The sequence below is a fragment of the Oncorhynchus tshawytscha genome, linkage group LG25 (assembly GCF_018296145.1).
Source record: "Oncorhynchus tshawytscha isolate Ot180627B linkage group LG25, Otsh_v2.0, whole genome shotgun sequence".
NCBI lineage: Eukaryota > Metazoa > Chordata > Actinopteri > Salmoniformes > Salmonidae > Oncorhynchus > Oncorhynchus tshawytscha.
Window position 1 is genome coordinate 12223306 of NC_056453.1, and position 16177 is coordinate 12239482.

The 16177-nt window shown below is 44.2% G+C and overlaps 1 protein-coding gene across 3 annotated transcripts; it reads right to left on the minus strand.

Moving 5' to 3' along the window:
- Positions 1-5: 5 nt before the first annotated feature.
- Positions 6-16013, minus strand: LOC112224232 (palmitoyltransferase ZDHHC16B). Of its 3 annotated transcripts, none has more exons than XM_024387654.2 (10): positions 15846-16012; positions 8614-8867; positions 8214-8408; positions 8009-8097; positions 7821-7849; positions 7504-7637; positions 4383-4468; positions 1452-1516; positions 1300-1370; positions 6-1210 (listed from the first exon to the last, which is right to left on the minus strand). In XM_024387654.2, exons 2-10 carry the CDS (start codon positions 8857-8859, stop codon positions 1178-1180), a joined length of 948 nt encoding a protein of 315 aa, XP_024243422.1. In that variant the 5' UTR covers positions 8860-8867; positions 15846-16012; the 3' UTR covers positions 6-1177. The 3 variants fall into 3 exon arrangements, with proteins under 3 accessions (XP_024243422.1, XP_024243420.1, XP_024243421.1); XM_024387652.2 differs by having other exon boundaries at positions 1452-1575; XM_024387653.2 differs by having other exon boundaries at positions 6-1370; positions 15846-16013.
- Positions 16014-16177: the final 164 nt, after the last annotated feature.

Below are 16177 nucleotides of genomic sequence, written 5' to 3' on the forward strand. Positions count from 1 at the left end.
GAAGCTTCACAGTCTCCAAAAACAATATTTTATATTAACCAATACAAGCTAATATCAAAAGCAAATGACACAGACATGCGGCGTACAATAATGGAGCACAGCTCCTATTGGTCATGTCACAGCAGTGAGGACATTTTTTCACTATGGCAACCAGGTAGCCCCTTCCTACGGTTACAGGCTGGCTATTATAGAAATATCCCCTGACCATTATAAATCTAAATGGTGGCCAAACACAAGACCAGTTGGGAGGAAGTCTGATGCATTCAAGCACTTTTAACCATGTTAAGTGATCTTAAAAGATGGCTCCTGGGGAAATCCATTACCATATGTGATGTGGGCGAGATAATTAATGGACAATGTTAGAAATGTCATATTCCAGTAAAACTGTACTTTGCATTAGTGCCTGATAAACAAATATAAACACCTGTTAAAGATTTAACTTCACACGGCACGTTACGAATCTTTTGACAATTCCTAATACGCCTCTGTAGATGTTTTGTCACATACACCGGATAGGTTCATTGAAATGTGTCGTTTTTACATGGTCGACCATAGTATTACGTCACCCCTGGATATTGGCTGGGGCACTGCTCAGTAATATGAGCACCATGTTCTAACTAGAGCCTGAACGATAATATGAATAGTTTATGGAAGTCTTTCAAAAAAGTCTCCAGACTACTCACCCCTAGATGGAGAATGGCCATGGTGTGTGGTTATCTAGCGCTAACCTAGTCATTGGTGAAAAGCTCTTTGTTGGCACTGAAAAAGTCCAAACTGCTTTTTCTGTGACTTCAGTATAATTAAAAAGTACACATTTTGTCATCTTTGGACAACATACCTACCAGTACAAAAAAAAAAAAAATCGGTTCACAAGACAGGACGACAGTTGAAAAAAGACAGTTCACATGACAGTGACCGGAGTGCAGATTAAGGTCCCCTAACACCCAGAGGTTCCTTGACATACGGGTCACTCAAGCCCAAATGGTCTACTCCTCAGAGGCTAAGAGAAGTCCTCTGTTCACTCCACCATCCAGGTGCCAGGAGTGATTCTGGGCCATAGTGTGGAGATGAGAAACTGGCCAGCAGCAGTGAGTAGTGAGGTTAGATGGTCATTGGGTCTCTTCTGGTGAGAGCCTGAGGGAATTCCCATACCAGTCCGTCTTCATGGGGAGTGTGACTAGACGGCAGGAGGACTCTGGTCAACCAGTGACTGTGAGAAGAGGAAGTCAAACCAACTCTAAGAAGAATCATTTAGGTTTCACAACAGTCTAGAAGTTTGTGGTGATCTGGAAGGCTTACCTGGTCTCCTCCACACCAAACAACACTTTCCAATTGTTTATTTTCCCATAATGGTATGGATTTCGGAACACCTTACAAGAGAGAAACAGGCTTTACTTGCTAATTCCAAACTGGTACACCGTGTTGATATGAGTAAATCCAATAAATCTCACCTTTCCTTTCTCCTTTAAGCGTCTGACCTCTTTCTTGTTGATGTGTCTCTCCACGCTGGTCTCTCCTAGGGTGATGAGGATAGCATGCCACAGTGTCAGACCTCCCAGAGCTACTGCCACCGAACTGCAGGGAGGGAAAAAAATGGCGATCATGATTGTATTAAACTAGATTAAAGATAAAAAGGTATATTTGAGAATATGAACAAAAGTATGTGGACACCTGCTCGTCGAACATTTCATTCCAAAATCATGGGCATTAATGTGGAGTTGGTCCCCCCGTTGCTGCTATAACAGCCTCCACTCTTCTGAGAAGGCTTTCCGCTAGATGTTGGAACATTGCTATGGGGACTTGCTTCAATTTAGCCACAGGAGCGTTAGTGAGCACTGACATTGGGCGATTAGGCCTGGCTCGCAGTCGGCGTTCCAATTAATCCCGATGGGGTTGAGGTCAGGGCTCTGTGCAGGCCAGTCAAGTTCTTCCACAGCGATCTAGACAAAACATTTCTGTATGGACCGCACTTTGTGCATGGGGGCATTGTCATGCTGAAACAGGAAAGGGCCTTCCCCAAACTGTTACCACAAAGTTGTCATGCTGTAGCATTAAGATTTCCTTTCACTGGAACTAAGGGGCCTAGTCCGAAACATGAAAAACAGCCCCAGACCATTATTCCTCCTCCACCAAACTTAACAGTTGGCACTATGTATTCGGGCAGGTAGCAATCTCCAGGAATCCGCCAAACCCAGATCTGTCCATCGGACTATGGTAAAGTGTGATTCCGCTTGTGTGCGGTTGCTCGGCCATGGAAGCCCATTTCATTAAGCTCCCGACGAACAGTTCTTGTGCTGATGTTGCTTCTTGAGGCAGTTTGAACTCGGTAGTGAGTGTTGCAACCGAATACATGCAATTTATACGAGCTTCAGCACTCACAGTCCCGTTCTGTGGGCTTGTGTGGCCTACCACTTTGCGGCTGAGCCGTTGTTGATCCTAAATGTTTCCTAGATGTTTCCACTTCACAATAACAGAACTTACGGTTGACCGGGGAAGCTCTAGCAGGGCAAAAATTTGACGAAATGACTTGTTAGAAAGATGGCATCCTAAGACGGTGCCACGTTGAAAGTCTCTGAGCTCTTCCGTAAGGCCATTCTATTGCCAATGTTTGTCTATGGAGATTGCATGGCTGTGCGCTCAATTTTATACACGTCAGCAACAGGTGTGGCTGAAATAGCCAAAATCCACTCATTTGAAGGGGTGTCCACATACTGTTATATATATATATATACAGAGGGGCAAAAAAGTATTTAGTCAGCCACCAATTGTGCATGTTCTCCCACTTAAAAAGATGGCCTGTAATTTTCATCATAGATACTTCAAATATGACAGACAAAATTAGAAGGAAAAAAATCCAGAAAATCACATTGTAGGATTTTTACTGAATTTATTTGCAAATTATGGTGGAAAATAAGTATTTGGTCAATAACAAAAGTTTCTCAATACTTTGTCATTGCCAACAAAGGGTATAACAGAGGTCAAACGTTTTCTGTAAGTCTTCACCAGGTTTTCACACACTGTTGCTGGTATTTTGGCCCATTCCTCCAGGCAGATCTCCTCTAGAGCGGGGCTGTTGCTGGGCAACATGGACTTTCAACTCCCTCCAAAGATTTTCTATGGGGTTGAGATCTGGAGACTGGCTAGGCCACTCCAGGACCTTGAAATGCTTCTTACAAAGCCTCTCCTTCGTTGCCCGGGCGGTGTATTTGGGATCATTGTCATGCTGAAAGACCCAGCCACGTTTCATCTTCAATGCCCTTGCTGATGGAAGGAGGTTTTCACTCAAAATCTCACGATACATGGCCCCATTCATTCTTTCCTTTAGACGGATCAGTCCTCCTGGTCCCTTTGCAGAAAAACAGCCCCAAAGCATGATGTTTCCACCCCCATGCTTCACAGTAGGTATGGTGTTCTTTGGATGCAACTCAGCATTCTTTGTTTCGACGAGTTGAGTTTTTACCAAAAAGTTATATTTTGGTTTCATCTGACCATATGACATTCTCCCAATCTTCTTCTGGATCATCCAAATGCTCTCTAGCAAACTTCAGACGGGCCTGGACATGTACTGGCTTAAGCAGGGGGACACGTCTGGCACTGCAGGATTTGAGTCCCTGGCGGCGTAGTGTGTTACTGATGGTAGGCTTTGTTACATTGGTCCCAGCTCTCTGCCTGGTCATTCACTAGGTCACCCAGTGTGGTTCTAGGATTTTTGCTCACCGTTCTTGTGATCATTTTGACCCCACAGGGTGAGATCTTGCGTGGAGCCCCAGATTGAGGGAGATTATCAGTGGTTTTATATGTCTTCCATTTCCTAATAATTTCTCCCACAGTTGATTTCTTCAAACCAAGCTGCTTACCTATTGCAGATTCAGTCTTCCCAGCCTGGTGCAGGTCTACAATTTTGTTTCTGGTGTCCTTTGACAGCTCTTTGGTCTTGGCCATAGTGGAGTTTGGAGTCTGGCTGTTTGAGGTTGTGGACAGGTGTCTTTTATAGTGATAACAAGTTCGAACAGGTGCCATTAATACAGGTAACGAGTGGAGGACAGAGGAGCCTCTTAAAGAAGAAGTTACAGGTCTGTGAGAGCCAGAAATCTTGCTTGTTTGTAGGTGACCAAATACTTATTTTCCACCATAATTTGCAAATAAATTCATGAAAAATCCTACAATGTGATTTTCTGGATTTTTTAAATTTTCATTTTGTCTGTCATAGTTGAAGTGTACCTATGATGAAAATTACAGGCCTCATCTTTTTAAGTGGGAAAACTTGCACAATTGGTGGCTGACTAAATACTTTTCTGCCCCACTGTATATAGTGTACACAGATCAGCCATAGCAGCTGACGTCAACAACAACTTTTTTTTAAAGTTACAAATGTGTCTCACCTTGTTAGCACCCAAATGAAAATGACACTCTTGTGGACCATCTTTTCTCTGAAGGAAAACAGTGGTGGGGGCGTCTCATAGTAGCTCTAGACAGAAAGCAAAACCATGTGAAAAAACCATCCATGTACAGCAGTTGTAACTAGTAAATGTGATGCCACTGAGTATTCTACAGGATTGAACAACCAACCACAAAAAGGCTAACAGGAAACATCTACAGTCCTCCAATTGCAACGGGTGGCAAAGAAGGGAAATACAAAATGCCAAGTCTATAGCCATTCACAGCCAAGGGACCTAAAAAAATAACTACTAATCACAGGGGACTGTGCCTGACTTGAGGAGAGGACTGCGGTCTCACTGGGCAGTAAAACATGACCGACTCCATGCCAGTGTAGGCTGATAATAGTTTTGGTATCTCAGATTGTGAGAATTGCCAGAACAAACTTGGGAGGAAGTCTGTCTGACATACTCTTTACATTTATCACAAACCATAGGAGAAAATGGAAATGTTAAGCCCTTTTAGAGCTACCTATACATGCCTCCTGTAAGACCCTATGATCGGTGAACCATACATGATACAGACAACATCTGGGTGTGATTATACTCCTTATAGTGTGCTATAAAACATGTATGTCTTGATTTTAGGGCTCTAGAATGGCGCAGCAGTCTAAGGCACTGCATCTCAGTGCTAGAGGCGTCACTACAGACCCTGGTTCAATTCCAGGCTGTATCACAACTGGCTGTGATTGGGAGTCCCATAGGGCGGTGCACAATTGGCCCAGCGTCATCCGGGTTTGGCCGGGGTAGGCCGTCATTGTAAATAAGAATTTGTTCTTAACTGACTTGCCTAGATAAAAAAAAAAAGGTTAAATAAAAAAATATTTAAGTTTCGACATTAATTTATTCAACACAAAATTATTATCTTCCCATTTTCTTTATTACAACTAAACGGCATGTTATAAAAGGGTCCAGATAACTTTTGTGATTTAATGTTTGAGAAACTAACCCTAAACATCAAATTACTTCCTCATCCTCGTGTAGTATGGGGGGCTCCCATACCATAAGGCTCCAAAAATCGCCCAAATACGTTATTTTAGAAACGGCAAAGCTCTCAGTATGGTGATGCAGGTCTTTAGATGTACACGTGAAATTGTGTCAATCCAAAACTTTATCTGCAACACTATATTCCGTGTTGCGTGACTCGAGCAGTTCCCCTATCCAACTGTTCCAGTCTCTGTGTAGCCTGCTGCTACAGGTAACTGCCAAAATAAAGGAAACACCAACATAAAACATCTTACTAGGGCGTTGGGCCACCGCGACCCACCAGAACAGCTTCAATGCGCCTTGGCATAGATTCTACAAGTCTGGAAGCACCCCAAGCTTTCAATATACTTTGTAACCCGAATGTGTCCTTTATTTCAGGATTTACCTGCCGAGTGGACGGAGAGGTATCGCTCGAGTCGCAACAAAATCGAATAGAACTTTGCGGATAAAGTTCGGAATGACAATTTCATGTGTACAACATTTAAAGACCCGCATCACTACAATGAGAGCTTTGCCGCTTCTAAAAAGGACATCTTTTTGTGTTTTTGGAGCCTCTGTTCATGTTTTTTCAGGCCCCCATACTACAAATTGAGAATAAGGAAGTGATTTGCTGTTTGGGGTAAGTTTCTGAAAAACGTGAAATCATGACAAAGATGTCTGGACCCTTCTATAACATGCCATTTTACAATCAAAAATAGAGAATTGGTTGTGAAAAATAAAAAAACTTGTCCTTTAAAAGACATTGTTTGGAACAATATACTCTACAAGTACCAACAATGCTGGTGTGGAGTCGCCCACATATAAAACCCCATACTATACAGGGAGATGATTGTCAAATTGTTGTCAATTAAATGTTGATTGTTAATTGACAGTGAGACCCAGCACTGCCCAGTGGACCTTCACAGCCTGTCAGTCTGTACTACCTGACCAAAAAAAGAAGAACTCTGAAAATCTATTTTTTGAGTGCGGACCCTCTACAAATTAATTCCGGTCAACGCACCAGTTCTGAGTTCAGTGGTTTCAAGAACCTTTTGTAGTACCAGGCCAGTCATGAGCTCAAGGAGACTGAGGAGCAGTCCGTGCCCTACTCCCATCACTGGCTCCCCCTGTGGCTTCCACTGTGGTGGAAGCGCTAGTGGAACAATGGCAATTCATACACTGGCTGCATCCCGAATGCCACTTTATTCCCTATGGAGTGCGCTACGTTTGACCAGGGCCCACAAGGCTCTAGTCAAAAGTAGTGGACTACATAGGGAATAAAGTGCCATTTGGGACACACCCACAGCTTCAGTCAAGTTGGTGCCCTTGACTAGCTCAATCACAACTCATAATGCTAAGGGAAACTATAGGCTAGATGTGTTATAGGGCCAGGGTGATTATTATAGAACGGTACCTCCCATCTTCTATGTAGCTAAAAAAAGAACACGAGTCATACGTTAGAGCGATTGAAACACTAAAAAAAGATATACATCTTCAAACAGTGAGGTGTTGGCTCAGAGCCATAGGATCTATTACTATATAAACTCCCATCTTGCCATGAATGATTGGGGTGAGAACAGTAAGTGGTCTTGAGCCTGGAGGCTTTAGATTACATAAGAAACAATCTGACTGGTTATATACACAACGGCATCCAGTTATCTGCACACCACCAGCCTTCTCAGTGGACTTGAAGATAAACAAGTGTATTACATTGCCGTTAACGTGTCATGTGATCCGATGTCCTTGATCCCTACACTTTGTGGTCTGTTCGCCGTCTTTGCTCGGCTGCCGCCTGTCTCTTCAGCTAAACTAGCGGCAGTGAACTTTTACACAGCTTGCTCAGAATGTAAGGCCTTTCGCTCACCTCTCTGAAAAGACCATGCCATATATCTAGCACATAAGAGAAGGAAAATGTGGCAAAGACATGCCAGACTCTAACCAAACAGTCACGAACCAAGCGGCCTCACTCAATCAGGGTGTTTGGGTCACATGTCAATAACAAGACATGATTACATGGATGGCAGTACTCAGAATACTATTTGAAAGTCAGTGTCAAGCCTCCTAGAACCTCTAAGAAGTTGACATTCTTAGTCTGCCTCACCTCAACAGCGTTGTAGGCCTCTATGAACATGTCTTTGCAGCTGACGCTGCAGTACATGCAGCCCATGGTCATGTACAGGCAGAAGGAGAAAAAGTAGCGGTGGTTGAAGTGGCCCACACAGTTGTTGAGCCAGGCTAGCGTCACAAGGCAAGTTAAGGTCAAAGTTAATGAGGCAGATCTAACAAAAGATAAAACATGGAGGAAGGCAATATGATTTAACTGTATGACTGTGCCCCCCCAGGGATTTACAATGCTGTAAAACATATAGTTTTAAAGGAATCTGAGAGATGAGATGTTTGTTGGTCTCGAAAGGATACGACAGTGGTGATCCATCTTCAGAATACACCTGGAATGAAAGAGAAAGTCGCTCAGTGTGATTGACCTGTGCCATGGACTAGAGCTATCCAGTGTGATTGACCTGTGCCATGGACTAGAGCTATCCAGTGGAGGTTTTTTATTTCTTAATGACATCATTTGATGACTGACAGAGAGTCTTTAAACTTACGTATTGCAGATGCTGCAGTGGTGAGTTCTGGCTGGTTTGGGGACGATGCATTTTTTACAGATGGACACTGACGGTGTATCACTTTTAACCTGAGAAACAACAATCCGAAAAAAGCATGAAGTTATTTCAGAATCAAGCCTATAGCCTGTCTTCCTAGTATTTCCCAAAAACAGTTTTCCTGTAGGCATTGGAGCGGGCACCTCACCTGTGGTGGGTGTCCAGGGGAGGTGGTGGTGGCCTTATAGTAGTGGAAGAGGACCATCATGAGGACCCAGTGGCCGTAAGTGAGGTGCCAGACGATCCACTGCAGTGGGTAGGTGTTGAGGATGACAGGCAGCAGGCACAGGTAGACAATGACTAGCACAGAGCTGGTGAGGGCAATCACCAGGCACACAAACACCTGGGAACAGAAGAGAGGGGCACGAACAGAGGGAGGAACTCATGAGGGTACGTGAAAGGTGAAAATACTGTGAGAAATAGAATAGCAAAACAGGGTAATGTAACCGAACATGGGAGATTTGATTAACTGGCCTACATTTAATGAAATACAATAAAAACACATATTTGACTGTACATCTACACAGAAAATTGAGCCATTTACTTACCACCCCAAACCAGCGAGTCACATTGTCAACTATCCAGTAGACGGGCTCAAAGACACAGTCCAGGCAGGTGTCAGAGTTGGTAAGGCTGTTGAAGTAGAGGGAGTTGAGCAGCAGCTTCCAGTAGCTCCACAGCTCTCGTAGCTTCCTCTGGGGCTTGCTGGGTCGACCCCCTCGCTTAGGGCACAGCCGGCACCAGCGCAGGCACAGACGCATCATCCTGGAGAACTGCCACCTCCAGCTGCGCATGCCCCCGCCTTCCACACACACGCGGACAGACACACAACACAGAAGCAGGTGAAAAACTACTACGACCAGAAAGAACAACTTGGAATGTGCGGTCATCCATATTGCAGATGATATCATCATGATCACGCTTTCCTTTGGGGATATAATACCCACGGTCGAGTGGCAACACTCACAGCTCGACATATACTACGACCTCGGAGACCCGGGTTCAATTGCCACATCCACCCATCCTACAACGTCTCCTCTCCTCATCAAGCTCCCCCTTCAAATTCTTATCTGTCTGAATAATCTAATGCCTGAATAAAACATGAATAAAATACAAAGAGGGTGGAATTCCACTCTCCCCCCACCCCCCAAAAAGGCCCTCATCTCAATTAAATGCTGCAAACACCCCCTCCAAGAAAAGACTATTGTCTGAGACAGACAAGAACCAAATCTATGTCTTAAAAAAAACTAATCAAGAGAGACTCCTGCTCAGCGCATGGTTTTCCTCTCCACAGAGCAAAGTCAAGGCATTAAAGTAATTAAATCCAGCTGAGTGCTGTTTCCATTGGAGCCAAAGGACGCATTAGGCATGCCCAGAAAATAGGACAGGGCTATCAGGTAATAAGTGTGCCCACTCTCACAGAACTTCTAATGTTAATAATGCATGAGAAATACAGTTCTGTGGCTGAGCCTTCCATAGAAAGACCTTGGGAATGCAAAACCGGTAACCTTATAAAGACACCAAAAGCCCAAGGATGAATTTCCTTAGATAGGAATAAGTGGACACCGGAGCACCAAGGCTCTCCAGAATGCTAAGGCCATACACATTTTATAAAATGTGATTTCTTTTTTTGAAAAGAGAGGGGAGCAAGCGAATCAAAAAAATATAGCTGAGAGCAGCAATGAACGGGGTTCACAGAATAACAGAAAGGACAAGATTAGTTGGATAAAGCAAGCACTTTCATGTAGGACAGGGGGTGGGCAATTTCATTGGTGTCACAGTTTTGCCTCAGCCCCAGCTAACACACCTGACTCCACAATCACCTAATCATCATCTTCAGATTAGAATGCAATTTGATTAATCAGCTGTGTTTGCTAGGGATAGAGAAAAAGTGACACCAATCAGGCCCTCGAGGACTGAGTTGCCCACCCCTGATGTAGGAACTATCTTCCTTTATGTGCAATCAGTGAAAGCATTAGCATGTTTATCTCTCAATACCACAAGGATGACAAGTGAATTTAGTCTAGTGCTGTAGGTTAGTTTTCTTAAAGTTATTACTTAATGTATTCAGTTTATTTATAAATAAACTCAGCAAACAAAAAAACATCCCTTTCTCAGGACCCTGTCTTTCAAAGAGAATTTGTAAAAATCCAAATAACTTCACAGATCTTCATAGTAAAGGGTTTAAACACTGTCTCCCATGCTTGTTCAATGACGCATAAACAATTAATGAACATGCACCTGTAGAACAGTCATTAAGACACTAACAGCTTACAGACGGTAGGCAATTAAGGTCACAGTTATGAAAACTTAGGACACTAAAGAGGCCTTTCTACTGACTTTGAAAAACACACACAAAAAAAAGATGTCCAGGGTCCCTGCTCATCTGCGAGCACGTGCCTTAGGCATGCTGCAAGGAGGCATGAGGACTGCAGATGTGGCCAGGGCAAAAAATTGCAATGTCCATACTGTGAGACTCCTAAGACAGAGCTACAGGGAGACAGGACCGAGAGCTGATCATCCTCGCAGTGGCAGACCACGTGTAACACCACCTGCACAGGATCAATACATCTGAACATCACACCTGCGGGACAGGTACAGGATGGCAACAACTGCCAGAGTTACAACAGGAACGCACAATCCCTCCATCAGTGCTCAGACTGTCCACAATAGGTTGAGAGAGGCTGGACTGCGGGCTTGTAGGCCAGTTGTAAGTCAGGTCCTCACTTGACATCACCAGCAACAACGTTGCCTATGAGCACAAACCCACCGTCGCTGGACCAGACCGGACTGGCAAAAAAATGCTCTTCGCTGACGAGTGAAATGCTTACTTACAAGCCCTTAACCAACAATGCAGTTTTAAGAAAACACCCCCAAAATGTAAGAACAACAAATAATTCAAGAGCAGCAGTAAATAACAAGTGGGCTACAGTGAGGGAAAAAAGTATTTGATCCCCTGCTGATTTTGTACGTTTGCCCACTGACAAAGAAATGATCGGTCTATGATTTTAATGGTAGGTATATTTGAACCGTGAGAGACAGAATAACAACAACAAAAAATCCAGAAAAGCTCATGTCAAAAATGTTATAAATTGATTTGCATTTTAATGAGGGAAATAAGTATTTGACCCCCTCTCAATCAGAAAGATTTCTGACTCCCAGGTGTCTTTTATACAGGTAACGAGCTGAGATTAGGAGCACCTTCTTAAAGGGGGTTTGAATGCTGCCTATGACCCCAAGAACTCCATCCCCACCGTCAAACATGGAGGTGGAAACATTATGCTTTGGGGGTGTTTTTCTGCAAGGGGACAGGACAACTTCACCACATCAAAGGGACGATGGACGGGGCTATGTACCGTCAAATCTTGGGTGAGAACCTCCTTCCCTCAGCCAGGGCATTGAAATTGGGTCGTGGATGGATATTCCAGCATGACAATGACCCAAAAACACGCGGCCAAGGCAACAAAGGAGTGGCTCAAGAAGAAGCACATTAAGGTCCTGGAGTGGCCTAGCCAGTCTCCAGACCTTAATCCCATAGAAAATCTGTGGAGTTGCCAAACGTCAGCCTCGAAACCTTAATGACTTGGAGAAGATCTGCAGAGAGGAGTGGGACAAAATCCCTCCTGAGATGTGTGCAGACCTGGTGGCCAACTACAAGAAACGTCTGACCTCTGTGATTGCCAACAAGGGTTTTGCCACCAAGTACTAAGTCATGTTTTGCAGAGGGGTCAAATACTTATTTCCATCATTATCAATTTATAACATTTTTGGATGTTTGTTGTTGTTATTCTGTCTCTCACTGTTCAAATAAACCTACCATTAAAATTATAGACTAATATGTGGGCAAACGTACAAAATCAGCAGGGGATCAAATACTTTTTCCCCCTCACTGTATATACAGGGGGTACCGGTACAGAGTAGGTAGAGTTGTTAAAGTGACTGCAGAGATGATAACAGAGTAGCAGTAACGTAGAAGGGGGGCAATTTGATTAGATGTTCAGGAGTCTTATAGCTTGGGGGAAGAAGCTGTTTCGAAGCCTCTTGGACCTAGACTTGGCGCTCCGGTACCGCTTGCCGTGCGGTAGCAGAGAGAACAGTCTATGACTAGGGTGGCTGGAGTCGTTGACAATTTTAGGGCCTTCCTCTGACATCGCCTAGTGTAGAGGTCCTGGATGGCAGGAAGCTTGGCCCCAGTGATGTACTGGGCCGTACGCGCTACCCTCTGTAGTGCCTTGTGGTCGTATGCCGAGCAATTGCCATACTAGGCAGTGATGCAAACTGTCAGGATGCTCTCCAGGGTGCAGCTGTAAAACCTTTTGAGGATCTGTGGACCCATACCAAATCTTTTCAGTCTCCTGAGGGGGAAATAGGTTTTGTCGTACCGTCTTCACGACTGTCTTGGTGTGGTTCGACCATGTTAGTGATGTGGACGCCAAGGCTTCACAGTGTTGCTTCACAGGCAGGATATTGCTGCCATTTATTGGATCATCAAGAACTTCAAGGAGAGCGTTCAATTGTTGTGAAGAAGGCTTCAGGGCGCCCAAGAAAGTCCAGCAAGCGCCAGGACTGTTTCCTAAAGTTGATTCAGCTATGGGATCACAGCTATGGGATCAGCAACACTGATTGACAATAAATTTCACATGCTGTTGTGCAAATGGAATAGACAACAGATATAAATTATAGGCAATTAGCAAGACACCCCCAATAAAGGAGTGGTTCTGCAGGTGGTGACTACAGACCACTTTTCAGTTCCTATGCTTCCTGGCTGATGTTTTGGTCATTTTTGAGTGCTGGCGGTGCTTTCACTCTAGTGGTAGCATGAGACGGAGTCTACAACCCACACAAGTGGCTCAGGTAGTGCAGCTCATCCAGGATGGCACATCAATGCGAGCTGTGGCAAGAAGGTTTGCTGTGTCTGTCAGCGTAGTGTTCAGAGCATTGAGGCGCTACCAGGACACAGGCCAGTACATCAGGAGACGTGGAGGAGCCGTAGGAGGGCAACAACCCAGCAGCAGGACCGCTACCTCTGCCTTTGTGCAAGGAGGAGCAGGACGAGCACTGCCAGAGCCCTGCAAAATGACCTCCAGCAGGCCAGAAATGTGCATGTGTCTGCTCAAATGGTCAGAAACAGACTCCATGAGGGTGGTATGAGGGCCCGACGTCCACAGGTGGGGGTTGTGCTTACAGCCCAACACCGTGCAGGACGTTTGGCATTTGCCAGAGAACACCAAGATTGGCAAATTCGCCACTGGCACCCTGTGCTCTTCACAGATGAAAGCAGGTTCACACTGAGCACATGTGACAGATGTGACAGTCTGGAGATGCCGTGGAGAACATTCTGCTGCCTGCAACATCCTCCAGCATGACCGGTTTGGCGGTGGGTCAGTCATGGTGTGGGGTGGCATTTCTTTGGGGGGCCGCACAGCCCTCCATGTGCTCGCCAGAGGTAGCCTGACTGCCATTAGGTACCGAGATGAGATCCTCAGACCCCTTGTGAGACCATATGCTGGTGCGGTTGGCCCTGGGTTCCTCCTAATGCAAGACAATGCTAGACCTCATGTGGCTGGAGTGTGTCAGCAGTTCTTGCAAGAGGAAGGCATTGATGCTATGGACTGGCCCGCCCGTTCCCCAGACCTGAATCCAATTGAACACATCTGGGACATCATGTCTCGCTCCATCCACCATTGCACCACAGACTGTCCAGGAGTTGGCGGATGCTTTAGTCCAGGTCTGGGAGGAGATCCCTCAGGAGACCATCCACCACCTCATCAGGAGCATGCCCAGGCATTGTAGGGAGGTCATACAGGCACGTGTAGGCCACACACACACTACTGAGCCTCATTTTGACTTGTTTTAAGGACATTACATCAAAGTTGGATCAGCCTGTAGTGTAGTTTTCCACTTTAATTTTTTAATTCCATTGATAATTGTGTGATTTTGTTGTCAGCACATTCAACTATGTTAAAAAAAAAGTATTTAATAAAAGTATTTAATTAATTCAGATCTAGGATTTTGGTGTTGAGCAGTGGTATAAAGTTCAGCCATAATCCAAAAGGGAATGTTGTGTCTCTCTTTAATGGAAGCTTGATGACATTCATTTTCCTATAAATCATGCAATTTCTCAGTACAACTTTTCAACCACAAAAAAAAAAGTTGAGAAAAGTGAAGAGGGGCATCCGTTAAACACGTAAATGTGTTTGGCCTGATAATCAATTATTAGTGCTGGGACCATCACTGTGGCCAGCCGCTTGGCCTTCAACACTGCCCCTCTGTTGTCATTATGCAGAGGGAGTACGTGTGATCTCTCTTTACAAGCGGCGCAGATGGAATGAAAGAAATGTCATAATGCCAACAGGTGAACACGAGGTCAACCAGTATTAATGAGATCATTGATCGGCATATGGCAGCATGCCATCAAAGTCATAGAAAGGCTTGTGTGGAACTGGAAAAGAGTAGGGACGATTTCCAGCCAAATCAACCGGCTGTTGACTACCTCGGCTACCTACTACACTTGCTTTTATTACATATTTAATTTAACTAGGCAAGTCAGTTAAGAACAAATTCTTATTTACAGTGATAGCCTACCCTGGCCAGGCCCTAACCCCGGACGACGCTGGGCCAATTGCGTGCCGCCCTATGGGACTCCCAATCACAGCCAGTTGTGATACAGCCTGGAATCCAACCAGGGTTTGTAGTGATGCTTCTAGCACTGAGATGCAGTGTCTTAGACAGCTGCGCTAGTCGGGAGCCAAAGGTAGAGTACAGAGTGACATATTGGAACAAACCCATATAAATATTTTTTAAACATGAGATCAAGCTCTAAACCTGAACAGCACCATCAGAATTTCTTTTTTTCTCAATCTCAGATTAACCCCTTTAAAATGTATTTTAAAACAGAACAATTAAGCTCTTTATCTGGGGGGTAAAAAAAAAAAAAGTAAGGCCTAGTAAGCGGTCTCTATGGCAACCCCCAAATCTTCTCAGTTTGGAAATAGTCTCCTCTGCTCTGCCCAGATAATAAGCTTTGCCGTCTGTCCTCGAGACTGGTTTAGCCTCTGTGTCTGCAGCACAGGCCTGGCAATTGACAAACTGCACAGACTCCAAATGTGTGTTGTTTCTGTTCATTTGTGATCTTTCTATCTCTGGGCAACACTGCCACTGTTGTGTGTCTCTTTACTCCCAATGGAACGTTTTCAGTCCTCAGTTTAGAGATTTGCGCTTGTGTTGACAGCACTGGAACTAGGGAATGATGGAGTTGCTTATTGGGGTCATTATACTGCAGAAAACTGCCTAATTCTACAATCTGAGGGATGCAAATTCGCTGTCAGACATTCACACGTAAAGAGAACAATCCAAAACATAGAATGTTAATCCAGTCACAAATGGACAGTAAGTAGCTATCACATCCTAAAGCATTATATTTATATGATCACACCATCAACGCTGTCAAAATATTTTGAATGTCTGCAGGTGTACAAATAACATAGGCCTAACTACTATTTAGGTCTGTATTTTACAGGGTTCTGTCAATCTCTGCTGCTGTTGCCGCTGGCTACCACACTGAACAAACAATAGTGTTCGAGCAACGTTAGCCAGCTATAACTATTCCACCTGCCTGGCAATCTTGATAGCAGACTTTTTCACAGGCAGACCCCTACACGAGATTGCAATCGGAGATATATGTCGATTACAAAATATTGCCAATTATGACGGCTAGCTATAGCTAGCTTGCTAATTACTGACACCATTGATATGTCAATCATCTAAATATTCCACTCACCTTAACGTATCTTCTGAAATGACAGAACCAGCTAGGTTAAATAAATTGCAATTCAACTCATAACTGTGAGATGTTAGCTACAATCAAAGATATTTAGGAAAACATTATAAATCGTGCACCGATGCACTGCAGCCCTTGCTAGCTTGCTTTCATGTATAAAAAAAAATCCTGACGTCGCGCACGCATTGCATCTTGGGAAATTGTGTTTTTTCGTACTCTTCAAAATGTCAATAAAACCGTTCCGTACTGATCTGTTGATCTATTCAATTTACGCTAATTCACCCATCCTTTTTAATTTTTTATGTTTAATGAGTACTTTAAATAAAATCTGG